Genomic DNA, 20,916 nt, shown 5'->3' with positions numbered 1-20,916 from the left:
AACAAACTGGTTCCCAAATCCATCATCAACCATAGAGACGATCGCCTCGCCGGACAAAGAACTCAGAGCTTCTTTATTCAACATCGCCGTCACCATCACCAAAGCCAAGACGTCGGACGATCCAAAAACCTAAGCTACTAGGGCCTTAAACTTAAAGCAAAAATGATCCGCATGTTGAATATATGAGCAAATTACTACGAGATTTAATCCGAATAAGTACAAAATAAATCATCACAACAATAACAGAGATTGAACTAATCATGCGGACAAGCATAGTAGATGAACAAATCGGATCTAGGGCACAGACTAAAAACATGAACTCTACCACGATCTCGAACAAGAAAGACATAATCACATACGATGCAACGAGAGTAGCACCGTTGGCGTTGATGTTGTCGCCCATGTCGTTGAGGAAGAGGTTGCCGAGGTCGGACGCGCTTCCAAAAACCTGATCGCCCCTCTGCCATACAGGATCACGAGAGGTGAGGTTTCGGAGGCCTGCTGTCGCCCATGTCGTTGACGGAGATGTCTGCCGAACTATATAGTGCGGGCCGGGTAGGTCGTGGGGTACGTCCGAGTCGCGATCCAAAAGAATCGAAAACGGTTCGGTAATTAACGCGACCCGACCCGACCCAACGTGGTGAGCGAGGATGAGGAGCGCGAGTATAGGTCTCCTTTTCTCATACTCATACAAATGGTAGAAGAGCTCACTTTTAAAAGAGGTGCAACTCGCACTTAACTTTCAGGGTTTAGTCTCACTCACACCACTCACAGCCATGTATGAATGGGCCATGAGAATTTCAGATTTTTAGTTAGGCTTTAGGCCAACGAATTCCAACACTGCACGCGTGGGATCCGGTGATCCCCCTCACGACCGACGACCAAGAGGTCGCCGGCGGAGTAGAGCCGCCGGAAAACGGCGTCGGAAAGTTGGCTATCTCTTGCTGCTAGGGTTTTGGTAGCCAAACCCGCCCCGTACGACTTAACTCGTGGTAGGCTAGGATTGGAGAGAGGGGGCCCCGTCGTTTCTAGTATTATCTGAAAAGGCGCCAATTGGCGGCATGAACCCAATGATATACGGCAATAACTAACGTATACGTACATACGTACTGCACGCTATAGATCGTTTTCCAGCATCTCGCCGACGTACTTGACGCCCTTTTCGTGCCGTTCCCCCTCGCAGTGAAAAAAGCGACGGGACGTCTGTACATCCAGCCAGTACAGGACGGTGGCACGTACGTGCGCTACGGCCGGGCGCCTGTGACGGCTGGCGAGATTGCCCTCGCTCGTCCGGTTGTGGGTGCGGCGCGGGAGATCCTGTGCGATGCATCAATGTGGGTACGTACTGGACGTAGCGTGGCTGCCTGGACCGGGCCCCTGTTTTGTCCGCTTCCGCTCACCCAAGACGGACCGTATAGGGGCAATTCCGTCATAATTCTTTGGCCACCCGTCTCGCTGCTCTGGTTGGCTCTGTGGACTGTGGTTGCCGCCGGGCTGAGGTGAGCGCGACTGTTCAATCAGCCAGGCAGCGACGAGGGAGACACGATGCAATAATGCTGGAAATACTGGAGTAAGTAGAAGATTACTGCCAGTAATCTCGGCTTTGTGGCTTGTTTTTACTGTTCAAGACAAAGCATGCACTGTGGGGAGGAAGGGGCCGGCATGTGGACCGCGGTTCGTTAAGATAGACGGTGCGGGAAGCATGCATGCTTTGCTAGATTCAGCAAACCGCTTTGATTACCTGGTACTATACGCATCAACCCAGCCCACACTCAATCATTACCACTGTTCACGTACCCTTCTTATTACTACTCCTTTGGAGGATCGATCCCACGCTAGCAACCTTGGCTCATTATCAGATCGGGTGTTTGCTCCTGAAAATAATTACTCCCTCTGTAAATTAATATAAGAGCGTTTAGATCACTACTTTAGTATTCTAAACACTCTTATATTAGTTTACGGAGGGAGTAGCTGTTAACTAAACCACTCCCTCCGTCAGGAAATATGAGAGTATTTAGATCGTTATAAAATAGTGATATAAACGCTCTTATATTTCTTTAGAGAGGAAGTATTCCGCAACCTCCCTTCAAAGAAAACGATTTCACAGCCTCAACGTTGAAAAAAAAACGCTGTAAATCATTGCCACCCCTTCTCCTCCGGCGAGATCGTTTTTCATGCATGTTGGACTGCCAGCAAATGATGAATGTCGCATCCTAAAGAAATTACTAGGAACAGTAGTGGTGCATGACGTTTGTACGGGGTACATCACGGCGTCGGGCATCTGTGCGGATGGAGGGACGCTGGGCGGCGGTAGTGGCCAACGCGCGTATGGGGCGCCTCCGTCCTTTTACGCTGTCAGAATAGAGCGGAACAGAAAAGGTCGCTGACAGGCTCAGCTGGGCTGGCTGTCACGGCGCTCAGGGCCGTATAGTCAAAGCCCCCTTGACCGGAGATCCGCAGACGGTTGCCAGAGAGAGATGCCATTCGATTCGATTCCATCGCTCCCCTACCCAAAATGCCCCTCCCTCCAAGCTTGCCCCAACTCCGGTGATCACTCCTTCTCATTAGAAAAAAGAAAATGAGTCCAGCAGGCCGCCCGTATGATAGGTGCACGGTACACGTCCGCCGCCCGTGTCAACGACGCACTTGGCCATGAATGCATGTCACCTCCTGCCCGGCCGGCTTGCTCATCGTATGCATGCATGACAGGATTTGTGAACCGTATGCGCGTGTCCAAGAGTGCATGCCATGCTATAGAAGTGATGGCATTGCCATCGTATCGTATGCCGGCAAAATTTCGTGTTTTGACCTTTTCGAAGAAGTTGTTCGAGGTCTAACCCTCGTTTGCAATTTTTTTTGAGATCTAACCCTTTTCCTACACGCCCTACCGCAAAATAATTCTATATTTCAAACACAGTGCGTGTGTGCACCTACCGTCGGGTACCTTGACAGTAGGGTTGCACATGCTACCGTCATCCTCTGTGGCGGTAGGGATGCGTTGCACTGACGTGGTCAAGTTTCTTACCGCCATATCCTTTGGTGGTAGGCTGCTATACCCTATTTCCATGCCCCCTAACGGTAGAAAAAATGTCAGATTCCGAAATTTTTACAAAATAGTGTCAGATCTGGGACAACTTCTTTAAAAGAGTCAAAACACGAAATTTAGCCTCGTATGCCACACAGCGCAGGCAACGTACATCTGGTGCGGTGCCTAGAGGCTAGCTAGAGGGAGGCTATGTGTGTGTGTGTCGATAGGCCCTACACGTGCGAGTACAAGTGAGCCTGGCATTGGATGCTAGCGAGGGAGGGAGGGAGAGCTCCACTCACCGCACCGTCGGGAAAAGGCACGCAGTGGATCCGGCCGGCGCATGCAAGGCTGTAAAACCGGGCGGGGCACGACTCTCCACGCACGCACTATGCCACCACCTTTGCAGTTGCTGGCAGCGGCAGGGGAGGAGTCCGTTTCCGTTTGTTCATGCTCAGGCTCGCCGGATGGCACTAGCACACTAGGTGGATCGGACAAGGGCCGAAACAGCGCGTCATGCTTCCAAAGCGCAGGCGTAACAGTGGCGGCAGTACGTTGAATGAGGTCCGTAACAGTGGTGGGTGGCTCGTCGATGGATGGTTGGATGGATTGACGCAAGCCCATGGCCCGGGTCCCTACATGCATGCATGGCTAGCCCAGCCGGCTGCATGCACGCTGGATGCAGCAGAGCCGCCCTGTTTACCTCATCTCAGGATGAGAGTGTTTCAAAAAGAAAAATCTCATCTCAGGATGAGAATGAGGAAGAGATGGAGTTGAGCTTGTCAACTTTGTAGCAAGTGCCAGGGATCTCCTATCCTCTCCTCTACGGACGAGTTATGGACGGCTAGCAAGCTAGTGGCGCGTCGGTCGGAGATGGACCGGTCGATGCCGCGAGCCTGTATAAATGCGGCCGGCCCAAAGCAACCCGATCTCTCTCCCTCTCTCGGCTGAGCTCGAGAGAGAGGGACAGAAGCCACAGCTGCAATAATTCGCGTGGCAGAGCGGGAGCGGGTGGGGGTTGCAAGAGAGTGAGTGGCAGGGCGACACCGGCCAATGCAGTAGCAGGCCCGTCAGGCAGAGCGCATCAGGAGCGCAGAGCATGCAAATCATAAGCCCCAACCCCCCACCCCCCCCCCCCCCCCCCCCCCCCCACACACACACTGCTGCCGGTCAAAGCGCTGCACGGTCAAAACACCACCGTTCTCCAATCAGCTAGGCCACCACATGTGAGCGACACGGTCCGTGGACAGGCGGGCACGCGTCGGATCCGACTACGGTACCGCCTCCGCCATTAACCGCCGTGGTGGCATCGATAATTGACGGGGGCAAAGCATGTCCGATCCATCCCATCATCATCACTAGTTCTTTTTTCCAGTCACGTCCGGGTTAGTTTTGGCTCCGAGAAAGGCAGCATCAGATGCAACGCACGCATTTCCGCCTTTTTCTACACTCCGTTCCAGCATATGAAGATCCATCAGTAAAAACCACTAGCACTCAGTACCAGCACCGGTCGCTATGAATAATATGTGCATCAAGTCGAACCAAGTCCTACTACAGGGTGGGAGGGGGTCTATAAACAAAACATGACCGACACGACACGACGACAAAGAAACATTTTTCACACTTGAGCTCCAAGCCTACCAACCAAGTCTACGACCACCGGGAGTGAAAAAAAGGCGATGAGTTAAATTAAAATCCTCGCGAAAAGGAACTAAACATAGGAAGCCCACCAAGGAATATCACGATTTGCAAGGTGATGGGGTCTTCTTAACATGGGCCTAGTCCCACAAGAGGTTGATCATCGAGTTGGCCACCCCGGCCTCCTTGAAGGTCTGCTCGCTCGAGTACTGCAGCTTGTTGATGGCCGCGCCCGGGATGGGCTGCCCGAAGTGGAAGGCCCGCTTCTCCCCGTCCTCCACCCGAGAGGAGCAGAACGACCACAGCAGCTGCACACACAGGGAGGGGAAATCATTCATCATCAGACTAGGAACGAAAACAGACTTTGACATTAAGATTTGAGGAAAATTGTTTCAGATGCGTTACCTTGATAGGATCTGTGTGGAGGAAATTCCTCTGAATCCTCTGACCGTCGGGCAGCCGGACCGCGACCCTGCAGAGAAGGTCCCTGCTCACTTTCGGCTCTTCGGGGAGTGGGGGATACTCCATCTTCACGCTCAAGCTGGGCTCCGTCTCTTCCACGGGATTAGACTTCTCATCAGCGCCATCTGATCCCCCGGCTCCTTTGTTCTCCTCCAAGGAAGCCGCCACCGCCCGTGCTAGTTCTTCATCTTCACTCTCTACAGCTGTTTTACCTGAAAAGAGAAACGTCATGAGGTAACCGCAAAATGGCAAGGTAACATGAGTACTGCAGGCATCCAGATGCTTACAGAAAGGATAAAAAAATTAAAAAGGAAAGAGGCACACTAGCTGTGCCTGACATAAATAACAACTCGTTTGTTTCAAAAAAGAATCAAGATCCACTCAATATGATTACAAGAATTTGTTTCCTGTGATATAAGTATGTACATCAACAATCATAACAACTGCAGAGATTCGTCCATTTGATTGTGTTATGGCCCTATGTGTTGATGCTACCTAATATTTGTTACACATCTCGCTCTTAGAAACTAATCTGGGTCAGTGCTGACCGGAAACAACAATCGATATATCCAAACAGCAGTCACAAACAAAGCACACCCTACTTGACATCAATCTTCCAATTCCAAACAAGAGAGGTATCATTGTTGACATCTAAAAAACTTTTCTTAGAATAATACCTGACAACCCAAGACTCAAAAACATATTACTGCACCATCAATCTAGCAGTGTCTTTTAATTTAGGAAATTAAATTAAAAGAATCCCCCATGGGAGGCTGGATGATACAAAGGTGAGGAAACAAAGACCAGCTCATTTGGTGAAAGCATCAACGGTACAACAAAAAAAACACCACACCAAGAGCTAGAGGGCACCTCGCATGTCCAGTGTGCTAGCTTTTAAGAATTGGACATCTCTCCAAAAGATTTGAAAGTATGGTATTTCGGAAGCCATGTATCTAACAGATGGGTTATGCCATGCAAATACTATCCAACTTTGTTTTTTTTTCTATTTCCACCGAAAGTTAGCACTTCAAATATAGAAACCAATAATGTGGATCCAGAAAATGTGAAGAGTGAACACAGCGGAAGCAGGATGTTACAAAAAATATGACTTTCTGGATAATATAGTCAACACTGCCAGTACAGAACTAACTAAATCCACATAAATAATACCTTGCCTATCCATAGAGGTTTCCTGGTCAACTTTTCTTGGGCGTTTTTGAGGTTGAGCAGCATGGTGCTCCTTTGGACCTTTCTCCAGGTAAGGCATCAAATCCTGTGTACAGTGAACATGCAGAAAATAGTAAGGAATGCTCATGTCCTAACAGTATATCTACCTAGTATTTGAGCATCCGCATTGTCGAGGCTACTGCCAGTCTACCACTGCAGAGCAACGTGAGATGAAAGACAGGGCTGCGAAAATACCTCCAGCAAACTGTCCGGGTAAACCATTCCACTCCAACCACGCATTTTTTGTCCAGTGATGGGGTCAATTAGGAGAATGGCAGGAACAGAGACCAAATGGTAGTAGGTGCACACCTTCCTCCCCTCACCGGTATCTTGATAAACCTATGTTTAACAAGTATCGACAAAAAACTGAGAAGTGCACATACATGGTTCCATCTAGGGGGAAGAGTGAACCATATAACTAGAACTCTTTGTTGCCAGTATATTTTCTCCATAGTCCATATGTGTACATAGAGGTCAATTTAGAATACATGCAGTCAAACGTTCTAGTACTTTGATCACCAATACACAGAGAACACAACGAGTACTTCACATTTTCTACAAGAGTTGCATGAATCTTGAAGCACTTGACTGGTTAAGTTGGTGGACTTCAACATTGGTTTATTAGCAGTTGTGCAACCATAGAAGAGCGAAGCGCAGAAGCACCCCAGTACAAATAATATTTATATGAACCAAACAGGAATGGTGTGAGATTTATCATCAAAGCACTGCCATCATGTCATGTCTTAACAATTTTCTTGCATATAACTACAAGAAACAACAGATGAAAATGTCTAAAACAACAGATAAAAGGCTTCGTAAGAAGAAGACTGTGTTGACGTCCCCAATAACATTTATCAAGGTACCGATGCCGGTGTGATTATAACACAAGGTAGATAAAATACAAATTTAGAGGTTCAGATCCAAGAAGATAAGGAAGGCGAACACAAGGAGGACCAACCTGCCAGAAAATGAAGTTTGACCTGATTGTTTGAGCCACTGCTTCATTTGCCCAAGTGTCTCGATTAAGCTTCAACAGAGAAAAGATTGACAGTCAAAACATTAACAAGGCATAAAATGAAGGATCAGGATAAATTGGCATGAAAGATTGAAAATAAGACAGATGATTACCATGTGAGAGCTGAACTCTTCTGTTGACTGCAAATTGATCAAGAGCCACTTGTCTAGAGAAGAGGCCTCTAACTTTGCCTACATCGACGGGATTCATTTAGGGTAAATTAAAGAAATGAGCAATAGATAACTTTGAAGAACTAGCAAATTAATACAATTAAATCTACGAGTGTCAACTGAAAACTAGTTCAGGTGTCCATAAACAATGAATGAGACAACACTATCTCAAACAACAATATGCTTTCAGCGGGTTTTATTTTTTCTTTGGTAATTAACCAAATTACTAGGTCAAACTAATTGTATAACAGTAAGGGTTCAACCAGGCAACAGAGGTAGTATTTGTGGATGCGATGCACTTTTGCCGGCATAGTCAGAACATGACTGTGGCTGAGACAGGTAACATTGTCGAACAGAGAATATAACATAATTATAGGACATGCAGCTGACCTTGTCAAATGGTCCATTGAACATCAAATCGAAAGGTGGGCGATATAAAGAAGCCAGGTTATCACGAGAACTGGAAGTGGCATTCTGTTCAGAATCCCAAGCAGATTGTCTTGCCTCCTCTTCAAAGTTACGAAATGCAACCGTCGCATTAGGCCGAGTCCTGAAAAGAAGTGACCAGAACGTTACAAAATAATATTGTTTTTGCAATGCAGTATTTAAGGCATCAGAGGTCAAAGACCCTAATATTTCACAAGTTTCTGGAAAACCCACATACATTCGATACTTAAACCAACATCCAACAGGTACTTTCTTAAAGCATGTCAGTATGATAGAACTTGCATCACGTCATGAAGCACTCGCAAGCAGCGTTTTTCAATTAATTGCAGGGCTAATTAAAGCAAACTATATGGAGAAAGAAAACCCCGTACCAATACTTTCATAAGCAGGTAACAAGCATAACTGCAGCTACAACATAAATGGAAATTCTGACAACAGTAAAGGTGCCCGCATTTAGAATAAATACTTGGACAAAGCTTCAAGAATCGTTGCATGTATCTCTATTTGATTTGCAATAGCATTAAAACTAGAGGGCAGTTGGTCAGTATTTGAATATCCAATTCTCCATTCGTATAATGCAGAATGGGGGCAGATAACAATGAGGGCAGTTGGTCAGTATTGGTTGCCAGGTGTGCTAGCTGCAACGACCCCCCTTTTGCTGACGCTTTTTTGAACTTTCCATCTGTTTTTCGTTACGAACTGATTCCGTCATGCAAATTAATGGAACCCGGCTCCCATTTGGGAGACGTATGAAAAAAAAACAGACAATTCATCGGTCACAAACTACTGGAAAGAGATATTTGTGTACAATAGGCATAAAGAAGGGGAAGTGTGAGATCTAGCTGCACACTGTTGGTTCTAAATATTAGGACAGCTAAAAGAGCAATATTTGTATGGATTCCTTTGTGAGACAAAAATATCAGTCATGAACTGCACATGGCAAGGTTTTAATGTCTATGAACAAAATTAGTATGGGTGTGTGGCATTCATTGACGCCAACTGAAGACACCCTGCCTTAAAAATCAAAATTTTAGGGGGAAAGAAAGATTAAACCAAAGACAAGTCCCTCAAGCATGTTAAAAATCGTATCTTGGAATTGGAATCCAAGTACAAGTCCCACTATGAAGCATGCCCTGTCTGATCTAAGCACTTCAGCAAGTAATCAACCTTTAACTTCTAGAAAGGATTAAGGAGAGTGCTCTACCGAGTCATGGTCGGGACAATTTTGTACCACGAATACGGTCATGGTCGAGACAATTTTGTACCACGAACAAGGTTATGGTCGAGACAATTTTGTACCACGAATACACCACATTTTCATGAACAATAGAGGAGCACATAGCAATTGCGATATTAAATCTGAAATTTGGAGGTGGCTACACATGAATAACAGGATAACATGCTACCACACGAACTCGCTAGCTAACGAAACGCCATTACTTACACAATCATTGGTGTGTCGCCGTAGAGAGTCTCGCGCCTCACAGGCAGCGGCGCACGGACATCATCTTCGTCCCCCAGACCCTGCAGCATCCCATCCTCAAGCGCGGCTGCGGGCGGCGGATGAAATCTACAACATCACAGCACACGGTAAGCGCACTCGTACCAACCAAAAAGGAGCCTTTTCACGGCACGGCCAGAGCCGGAGCCGCCAAACCGTAGGAATGCCGCTCCGGCCGGCCTACCTGAACCCCTCCTCCACCTCAGCCGCGGCGGCGGCCGCCGCCAGCGCGGCCTCGGCGGCCGACTGGGCCGGCGGATGCGCCCCGGCGAGCGCGGCCTCCCCGTCGATGTAGAAGAGCTGCAGCGCCTCCTCGAGATGCCAGCTCGTCATCTGCGAAAGACATTTTCACCGGCGGCGCCGGCGGATCGCGTGAGTCGGACGGGCTGGGCCGGGGGATCGAACCGATCGGGAGCAGGGGAGGGGAGGGGAGGGGACGGACCTGGAGGAACTGGGTGGCGGTGTGGGGCGTCTGGCCGGCGGCGATCTCGAGGAAGGAGGAGACGAGGGCGTCCTTCTCGGCGGGCGTCGGGGGGGCGCCGGCCATGGCGGGCGGCGAGGTGGCGGGCCCGCGCTGTCGCCCTGTGCTGTTTGTGTTTGGTCGGTAGGGTTGGCAGAGTGGGGTGGGGTGGGGTGGGGTAGGGTATGGTGAGGGTGGGGGAGGAGTGGGAACGAAGCCAGGAGGAGTGGAAACGTGCGGCGTAATGAGGAAGAGGGAGACGGATGAGGAGGAGCAGGTGGGGTTTGTGAGGGCCGCTGGCCGTCGGACTGGGCCGGCTTGGAGAAACGGCCAGGACGATACTTGCAGCCCATTTTAGGGTGCCAGCTTCAAACTTACCAAAAAGGCTGCGATGGTCTTCAGCGACGTAATCGACCCGGCGACCCTGGGGAGGCAGTGAGAGCAATTAGTTGATGAACATTCCTTCGAAAGTCTCATCAAAAGCTACCCGAAGCAAGCTGCTACCACAATTCAATGACGAGGCCTTTGAACCAATATCGTTAAAGTATAAACCCGCTGACGAATCTGACCGACCACCACGTGGACGGGATAGACCGGCCACTTACGCTGAACACCAGCCCGCGTCACCCCGCCGTCGAGGCAGGGAGGCAGCGGCCCCGGGCTATACCTATGACCTACACAAGGACTGGATAATAGAGTCGGCCAGACAAGATCAATCTATGGGTCAAGGGGGCGTGCTCCAACGCGAGAGGACGGCCATCAGGCCTGGCGCGACAGGCACAACCCCACCTGGGCCAAAAACCGCATTCAGACTTCATCCGAACTGCGCAGCGACATCGCCCGATACAGAGGCGCCGCACACCCTTTATACTTCACCAATGAGGTGATGGAGCACCAGTTCCCTGATGGGTTTAAACCAGTGAATATTGAATCATACGATGGTACTACAGATCTTCCAGTATGGATCGAAGATTTTCTTCTCCATATCCATATGGCCTGCAGTGATGATCTCCATGCCATCAAATACCTCCCGTTAAAATTAAAGGGACCAGCACGACACTGGTTAAACAGCCTCCTAGAAAACTCTATTGGCAGCTGGGAAGACTTGGAGGATGCCTTTAGAGACAACTTCCAAGGAATCTATGTTCGGCCTCCAGACCCCGATGACCTAGTCACATAGTTCAACAACCCGGTGAATCATCCCGGAAGCTATGGACCAGGTTCTTAATTAAAAAGAACCAAATTATGGACTCTCCGGACGCCGAAGCCCTCGCGGCCTTTAAACACAACGTCCGAGACGAGTGGCTCGCCCGACACCTCGGCCAAGAAAATCCGAAGTCCATGGCAGCCCTTACCGCACTTATGACCCACTTTTGCGTGGGAGAGGATAACTGGCTAGCTCGCAGAAGCAACAGAACCAGCGACCCTGGCACCTCCAAAGCCAGGGATGGCAATGGCAAGCCGTGACTCAACAAACACAGGCGTCGAAGCAATAACGAAGATACCGAAGACACGGCGGTGAACGCCGGATTCAGTGACTCTAAACCCGGTCAGCGGAAGCAGCCATTCAAAGGAAACAAGGATGGTCCATCTAGCTTGAACAGAATAGTCGATCAGCCTTGCCAGATTCATGGCACCCCTGACAAGCCTGCCAACCATACCAATAGAAATTATTGGGTCTTTTGATACGTCTCCGTCATATCCACTTTTTCAAACACTTTTTCCCTTATTTTGGACTCTAACTTGCATGATTTGAATGGAACTAACCCGGACTGACGCTGTTTTCAGCAAAATTGCCATGGTGTTATTTATGTGCAGAAACAAAAGTTCTCAGAATGACCTGAAACTTCACGGGGATTATTTTTGGAAATAATAAAAAATACTGGTAAAAGATCAAGACCAGGGGGCCCGCACCCTAGCCACGAGGGTGGGGGGGGCGCCCCCTACCTTGTGGGCCCCCTGGAGCTCCTCCGACCTCAACTCCAACTCTATATATTCGTGTTCGGAGAGAGAAAAAATCGGAGAAAATGATTCGTCGTGTTTTACGATACGGACCGCCGCCAAGCCCTAAACTCTCTCGGGAGGGCTGATATGGAGTCCATTCGGGGCTCCGGAGAGGGGAATCCGTCATCGTCGTCATCATCAACCATCCTCCATCACCAATTTCATGATGCTCACCGCCGTGCGTGAGTAATTTCATCGCAGGCTTGCTGGACGGTGATGGGTTGGATGAGATTTATCATGTAATCGAGTTAGTTTTGTTAGGATTTGATCCCTAGTATCCACTATGTTCTGAGATTGATGTTGCTATGACTTTGCTATGCTTAATGCTTGTCACTAGGGCCCGAGTGCCATGATTTCAGATCTGAACCTATTATGTTTTCATGAATATATGGGAGTTCTTGATCCTATCTTGCAAGTCTATAGTCACCTGCTATGTGTTATGATCCGGCAACCCCGAAGTGACGATAATCGGGACCACTCCCGGTGATGACCATAGTTTGAGGAGTTCATGTATTCACTATGTGCTAATGCTTTGTTCCGGTTCTCTATTAAAAGGAGGCCTTAATATCCCTTAGTTTCCAATAGGACCCCGCTGCCACGGGAGGGTAGGACAAAAGATGTCATGCAAGTTCTTTTCCATAAGCACGTATGACTATATACGCAATACATGCCTACATTACATTGATGAATTGGAGCTAGTTCTGTGTCACCCTATGTTATGACTGTTACATGATGAACCGCATCCGGCATAATTATCCATCACTGATCCGGTGCCTACGAGTTTTCCATATACTGGTTCTCACTTATTTACTTTTCCGCTGCTACTGTTACAATCACTACAAAATACCAAAAACATTACTTTTGTTGTCTTTACTTTTGTTGCCGCTACCACCACTATCATATTACTTTGCTACTAAACACTTTGCTGCAGATACTAAGTTTCCAGGTGTGGTTGAATTGATAACTCAGCTGCTAATACTTGAGAATATTCTTTGACTCCCCTTGTGTCGAATCAATAAATTTGGGTTGAATACTCTACCCTCGAAAGCTGTTGCGATCCCCTATACTTGTGGGTTCTATTTTCTGGCGCTGTTGCCGGGGAGTATAGCTCTATTCTTTGAGTCACTTGAGATTTATATCTGCTTATCATTATGAAGAACTTGAGAGATCCAAAAACCAAGATTTATCCCTCAACTACGAGGGGAGGTAAGGAACTGCCATCTAGCTCTGCACTTGATTCACCTTCTGCTTTGAGTAAGCTTGCGATACCTAAATCTGCTTCTGCTATTGATTCTGATATGTCACATATTATTGATTATGCCACTTCTGCTATGCATAATATTTATGATGAAACTACTTCTATGCTTGATACAGCTGTGCCACTTGGTGAATTTCTTGATGAACAACTTGCTAGGGCTAGAGAGAATGAAATTATTGAAACTGATAATACTGATGAAAGTGATTATGAAGGCTCTCCTAATAAATATGAATTACATGTTGTGCCTGAGGGCTATGTTATGGATGAAGAAACTAAAAGAGACTTTCTTCCTTGCAATGATAGAAGTGGTCTTAAGAAATTATTAGCTAAGCTTAAACAAAAATCTCTGAATGCTAGAATGAAATATGATCCTGCTTACACTACTAGGAAAAACACTACCAGTAGCGTAGGTTTTTTGCATACCAGTAGCGCGCGCACCCGCGCTACTGCTACGACGCTACATCTAAATTTTAGCAGTAGCGTGTTTTTTACCCCATGCTACAGCTAAAAAAGTTACTAGTAGCGTGTTCCACCCGCGCTACTGCTATTACATACACGCGCTACCAGTAATGAAATAGTAGTAGCGTAGGTAAACTACAAACGCTACTAGTATCCTATATACTAGTAGCGCCCAATTTCCTCCCCACGCTACTAGTAACTTATTAGGAATTAAAAAAATAAAATGAAGCAATTCCATTTTGTCACACAATTGTCGTATCTACCATCACACAATTTCTCATTGTAGCTAGCGGCAACTCATGTACAATTCCTATCACATAGTGTTGTGTGCCTAGTCAATGTGCGAAGCCTGCCTAGCTTGATCACGTGGCCTGCAGCTGCGACGGAACACACCGAGCAGCCTTGCGAGCCACACCTGACCGACGACAGTCGCCGCCTTGAGTTGTGACGCTGTCACGTCCCTTGCCCTGACCCTCAGCTCTAGCAGGCCTTGATCGATGTCGTGCTCGTGCCTCACCACCAGCGGATGAAGGAATCCATCGGCAGCCATGACACCCTCGGTCCACAAGCCTCTCGACGTCCGTCAGCGTCGCCACCACAAGCCTGCAGCATTACCAACAGAGATTTAGAAACTTCAGATTCTTTAGAAGAATGACACGGAAAAACAATGCGGTACATGTCGATGCCAATGTGCTACAATTTTTTTCCGAGATTCTTATTTAAGCCATAATGCACAACTTAACTACACACTGAAGCAGCACATAGCTACTTCCATGACAAAAGATAACACAGAAGATTAGAAGCAATTCTGTTGTGTTGGAAGCCCTAAAAAGAAACAGCACCTACGAAGCACATAAGGAGTTAGGGGCATAATTCTTTCGGTAATTTTCTATCTATCCATTTTTCTAAGTAGTCACTTCAATACCTTGATATCTTTCACGTTTTCAAAGATAACAAAGTCCATGAATCTACTGTTGGTAGAGCATAGTGACTATACAAACTGAAGCCTAAACATATATACCTGCCAGTTCATAGACTTGACAAATGAATTCTGAAGTTAATGGGCTTTTCCTCTTTCCTGAAGAAATCATTTGGTCTGCTCTTTGTTGGTACTACTTAGAAGAATTAGAACTACAAAAAAATGGCATCACTGAACAAGGGTAGATAGACAAGTTCTATCTTTTGTCCTCAAGTGAGAATTTAATTTATTAAGAAAATACTAAAATTAGGTTTCATATATACACATAGCAGGAATTTATAGGAGAGTATAGCAGTAGCACCAAAACCAAAACAGTAAGAATGACGTCAAAACTAGAGATTCGGTAAAAAGAGTCATGTGAAAATGCTTACTGAGGACCAGATACTTACAGCTTTGCATATCCCTTTAGACCAAAGGCAAGGGCTTTGTCATAAAACCGTTGCACAATCTTACGGGCAATAAATCTGTCACATACCTACAAAGCTGAAGTTAAATGACAAAATACAATGATTCTAAGTGCTGAATTGGTGTTGCACTGACACAATGATGCTAAGTGGGGAGTTTGGTGTTGCTCTGTAGAAGCAATTGGGTAAAGTAGGTTGTACAGAAGAGAAGCCCTGCCATTCTATCGAAATGATTTTGTTACGAATCAAAAGAGGAGGTTGAGAATTTGTAATACCATAGTTACTATATTATCACATAAACTGCCCACTACCCAAGGAATTCCTAAAAAAGGTATCGTCATGTTTCTAATGTTGGCACCAATACCCACACTAGGAAAAGGGAGAACTACAGTGTTTGTCCATTATAAACAATTGAAGAAACAAAGTAATAAACAGGATCACGGGAACAAACTTGCATATATAGTATTATTTGATAAAGTTTCTATGATTCAGGCAAACATTCTAAAAAGTGCATTAAGCAGACCTTTATAAATTCCTCAAAAGAGAACTCCTTGGACAAATCATTGTTACTCCTTGTTGCCACTGTGCCAGTAGCATTGGATGATGATTCCTGCAGGATATGCATAATAAAGTTATTTGTGTAAGTCTAGACCTGTCATTGTACACAGATGTGCTTTCATCGTACAATACATTGCTCCATGGTTGAGTGCTTAACACAACAAAATGGCACATAGACTGATGTAGCACCTACTGTAAAATAATTTAGTCCTGTCCTGTCATGCATTAGAATGGCATTTTTCAACTTCACTTCACAAAACCAAAAGGTGGCTGTTAGCTTTCATGAGATGGCTAAATGGTTGCGATACGAGCCATTGCAGAGTCATTTTGTACACCAAAAAATTGACTGGAAATGACAAATAGGTTATATATGGAAGGCCATGATATGGTTCAACTCACATCAAACACATACATAATCTAAAGGAGCATTTTTCTGCAATAAAGATTGCACTTCAAAACATCTGTTATGACATTTTTTTGCTAGCCAAGAACAACATTTACCTGACATCCTCCAACGTCTTTCCTGCTTTCATAGTGTAGCTCTGGCGTCGACGGAGTAACTTCAAGTCGAAATCAGTTTCGGTTGAAGAGTTCAAGATGAGGCATGCCTCTTCCTTATTTGCAGTAGTAGATCCATAGCTCAAGATAACAGAAACATGAATACGGGCAGCAATAGCCGAACCAACCGGCACAGCTTCCATGACTGAAGCCACCAATTTGTCAAGCCGGTTGAGATCCGTCTTCATCCCTAATTTCCCAAGCTTGCTGGATGTGTTCTCCATTGCGGCATGCACAAACACCAGATCAAATTCGAACGCATCCTGGACATTCCCCTCTACAAATGCTAGCAGAGTGAACGCCCGGTCGATTATCCTAGTGTCCTTAGAACTGCTGCCAGAACCTGACTGCGCGGCAAAATCCTAAGTTCCAAAAACATTCGCCACCAATGAGCTAACACTGGGCCAATTGCTGACCATAGTAGCTCTTAGCCCCATGAACTTGAATGTTTAGCAGCAGAGTCAGCCCTGGCATTTACAATGGATACACTGACAGTAATCAAAGCAAAAGATCACACACACATCGAACCTCTCGGATAGCTTGGGGACTACTAGCTCCTGCGGATCCACCCGGGAAATTTCCCCATCCTAACGTGAAACAAATACAATCAGCATCGCATACTCAAACCCTCTCTGCAACTACTTTGCCTGGACGCAAACCCGGAGAGCAGGATCGCACTTTGGCAGGGTAGAGGGCATCGTACACGTCGAGCAGCTGCGCCAGCTCGAGAATCGAGTCGCTATTCCTGTCCCCTCCATCCTTTGGGTTGGGAGACAAGACCAGAAGCCTCTCAGTTTAATGGGGGCCAAGCAAAGCAGAGCAACCGCGCAGAGCGCAAGAGGGGGTGGGGGCGGATTGGTACCATTGACCGCGGGGGTGCGGACGAAGAGGAAGCCGCCGGAGGCGATGGAGGCGAACGCGTCGAGCTGGCCCTTCCCCCCTCCACCCCCGGCGAGCAGCGCCGCGTGGCCAGCGGCGTACAGCACCAGCACCCGGCTCGGCTTATCCGCCATTGCTCCGCCGCGCCACACACACTGCTTCCCCTTCCCCTTTCCCTTCTCGCTCCGTCGCCTTATTTTGGAGAAGAACAGGGAGGGGATCCCGGCAGCAGAGGAGAAGAGAGGAGGTGGAGGGAATATGGATCGGGGATGGGTGCGGTGTGGGGTTGAACTGGGACGGTTGGTGGGATGGGTAATGGATCGGGGGTGGTCCGGTGTGGGACTGACGGACTGTGCTAGCGGTAGCGCAGGGTGTCTCACCGGCGCTACGGTTATCCCATTAGCAGTGGTGTAGGTTTACGACCCACGCTATTGTTATGGTTTGTCCGCGGGGCACGGTCGAGAATTATTTACCAGTAGCGTGTCCCAAAGAAACCAACGCTGTTGCTAAGCCATACCAGTAGCGTGCTTTGTACCCAGCGCTACTGGTAATTACCAGTAGCGTGGGGACACAAACAAACACTACTGGTAAACTTCTATGTATAAGCATTTTCCTAGTAGTGTTATGCTACTTCATCTATCTTTGTTACTGATAAGGATTATGAATTCTCTATTGATCCTGATATAATTACTTTGGTTGAATATGATCCTTTTTATGGCTATGAATCTGAAACTGTTGTGGCACATCTTACTAAATTAAATGATATAGCCACCCTGTTCACTAATGATGAGAGAACTCGCTACTTTTATATTCTTAAAATATTTCCGTTCTCATTAAAGGGTGATGCTAAGATATGGTTTAATTCTCTTGATCCTGGTTGTGTGCGTAGTCCCCAGGATATGATTTATTACTTCTCTGCTAAATATTTCCCTGCTCATAAGAAATAAGCTGCCTTAAGGGATATATATAATTTTGTGCAAATTGAAGAAGAGAGTCTCCCACAAGCTTGGGGGAGGCTTCTCCAATTACTTAATGCTTTGCCTGATCACCCTCTTAAGAAAAATGAAATACTTGATATCTTTTATAATGGACTAACCAATGCTTCTAGAGATTACCTGGATAGTTGTGCTGGTTCTGTTTTTAGGGAAAGAACATCGGATGAAGCTAAAATTCTATTGAATAATATGTTGACAAATGAAAATAATTGGACACTTCCTGAGCCAACTCCCGAGCCTATTCCTAAACCAACTCCGAAGAAAAGGGGTGTTCTATTTCTCAGTCCTGAAGATATGCAAGAGGCAAAGAAATCCATGAAAGAAAAGGGTATTAAAGCTGAAGATGTTAAGAATTTACCTCCTATTGAAGAAATACATGGTCTTAATTTACCGCATGTTGAAGAAATATATGGTTTTAATCCATCACCTATTGAAGAAACACATGGTCTTGATAACCCCACACAGGTAGTAAAGGTAAATTCTCTCTATAGATATGATAAAGCTGAAATCCCATTTACTAAGTTTGCTAGCCCATGCTTAGATGAGTTTGATAAATTTATGGTTAAGCAAGAAGAATGATAACCCACAAGTATAGGGGATCACAACAGCTTTCGAGGGTAGAGTATTCAACCCAAATTTATTGATTTGACACAAGGGGAGCCAAAGAATATTCTCAAGTATTAGCAGCTGAGTTGTCAATTCAACCACACCTGGAAACTTAGTATCTGCAGCAAAGTGTTTAGTAGCAAAGTAATATGATAGTGGTGGTAGCGGAAACAAAAGTAAAGACAGCAAAAGTAATGTTTTTGGTATTTTGTAGTGATTGTAACAGTAGCAGCGGGAAAGTAAATAAGCGAGAACCAGTATATGGAAAACTCGTAGGCACCGGATCAGTGATGGATAATTATGCCAGATGCGGTTCATCATGTAATAGTCATAACATAGGGTGACACAGAACTAGCTCCAATTCATCAATGTAATGTAGGCATGTATTGCGTATATAGTCATACATGCTTATGGAAAAGAACTTGCATGACATCTTTTGTCCTACCCTCCCGTGGCAGCGGGGTCCTATTGGAAACTAAGGGATATTAAGGCCTCCTTTTAATAGAGAACCGAGACAAAACATTAGCACATAGTGAATACATGAACTCCTCAAACTATGGTCATCACCGGGAGTGGTCCCAATTATCGTCACTTCGGGGTTGCCGGATCATAACACATAGTAGGTGACTATAGACTTGCAAGATAGGATCAAGAACTCACATATATTCATGAAAACATAATAGGTTCAGATCTGAAATCATGGCACTCGGGCCTAGTGACAAGCATTAAGCATAGCAAAGTCATAGCAACATCAATCTCAGAACATAAGGGATACTAGGGATCAAACCCTAACAAAACTAACTCGATTACATGATAAATCTCATCCAACCCATCACCGTCCAGCAAGCCTACGATGGAATTACTCACGCACGGCGGTGAGCATCATGAAATTGGTGATGGAGGATGGTTGATGATGACGACGACGACGAATCCCCCTCTCCGGAGCCCTGAACGGACTCCAGATCAGCCCTCCCGAGAGGTTTTAGGGCTTGGCGGCGGCTCCGTATCGTAAAACGCGATGATTTCTTCTCTCTGATTTTTTTCTCATCAAAACTCAATATATGGAGGTGGAGTTGGAGTCAGAGACGCAACAGGGGGCCCACGAGGTAGGGGGGCGCGCCTTAGGGGGGCACCCTCGTGAGAAGGGTGTGCCCCCCTGGTCTTCATCTTTGGCGAGGATTTTTTATTGTTTTTTTAAGATGTTCTGTGGAGTTTCAGGTCATTCCGAGAATATTTTTTTCTGCACATAAAACAACACCATGGTAATTCTGCTTAAAACAGCGTCAGTCCGGATTAGTTCCATTCAAATCATACAAGTTAGAGTCCAATACAAGGGCAAAAGTGTTTGGAAAAGTAGATACGACGGAGACGTATCAACTCCCCCAAGCTTAAACCCTTGCTTGTCCTCAAGCAATTCAGTTGACAAACTGAAAGAAAGAAAGAAAAACTTTTACAAACTTTGCTTGCTCTTGTTGTTGTAACTATGTCAAGCCAGCATTCAAGTTTTCAGCATAGATCATAACTAACCACATTTGCAATAATTCTCAGGTCTCACAATTACTCATATCAATAGCATAATCAACTAGCAAGCCATAATAATAAACCTCGGATGACAACACTTTCTCAAAACAATCATAATATGATATAACGAGATGGTATCTCGCTAGCCCTTCATGAGACCGCAAAACATAAATGCAGAGCACCTTGAAAGATCAAGGACTGACTAGACATTGTAATTCATGATAAAAGAGATCCAATCATAGTCATACCCAATATAAATTAACAATTATGAATGCAAATGACAACTGTGCTCTCCAGCTAGTGCTTTTTAATAAGAGGGTGATGACTCAACATAAAAGTAAATGGATAGGCCCTTCGTGGAGGGAAGCAGGGATTTGTAGAGGTGCCAGAGCTCGGTTTTGAAATAGAGATAAATTGTATTTTGAGCGATATACTTTCATTGTCAACGTAACAACTAAGAGATGGCGATATCTTCCATGCTAAACACATTATAGGCGGTTCCCAAACAGAATGGTAAAGTTTATACTCCCGCTCCACCAACAAGCATCAATCCATGGCTTGCTCGAAACAACGAGTGCCTCCAACATACATCAGGTCCTAGGGGGAGTTTTGTTTGCAATTATTTTTGATTTAGTTTGCATAAAGCATGGGACTGGGCATCCCGGTGACCAGCCATTTTCTCGTGAGTGAGGAGCGGAGTCCGCTCCTCTTGGGAGAATAACCCGCCTAACACGGAAGATAAGGACAACC

The 20,916-nt window shown here is 46.2% G+C and overlaps 1 protein-coding gene and 1 pseudogene across 1 annotated transcript; both read right to left on the bottom strand.

The window, feature by feature from the left end:
- Positions 1 to 4,503: 4,503 nt before the first annotated feature.
- LOC125540254 (plant UBX domain-containing protein 7) lies at positions 4,504 to 10,153 on the bottom strand. Its single transcript, XM_048703837.1, has 10 exons — positions 9,928 to 10,153; positions 9,670 to 9,818; positions 9,429 to 9,554; positions 7,928 to 8,087; positions 7,481 to 7,558; positions 7,311 to 7,379; positions 6,548 to 6,691; positions 6,296 to 6,398; positions 5,069 to 5,337; positions 4,504 to 4,971 (listed from the first exon to the last, which is right to left on the bottom strand). Exons 1-10 carry the CDS (start codon positions 10,030 to 10,032, stop codon positions 4,804 to 4,806), a joined length of 1,371 nt encoding a protein of 456 aa, XP_048559794.1. The 5' UTR covers positions 10,033 to 10,153; the 3' UTR covers positions 4,504 to 4,803.
- Positions 10,154 to 15,443: 5,290 nt separating this feature from the next.
- Positions 15,444 to 17,178, bottom strand: LOC125534472 (annotated as a pseudogene).
- Positions 17,179 to 20,916: the final 3,738 nt, after the last annotated feature.

This window comes from Triticum urartu, chromosome 2 (genome assembly GCF_003073215.2).
Source record: "Triticum urartu cultivar G1812 chromosome 2, Tu2.1, whole genome shotgun sequence".
NCBI classification, from domain to species: Eukaryota; Viridiplantae; Streptophyta; class Magnoliopsida; order Poales; family Poaceae; genus Triticum; species Triticum urartu.
This window is presented reverse-complemented; position numbering and strand designations above follow the sequence as displayed.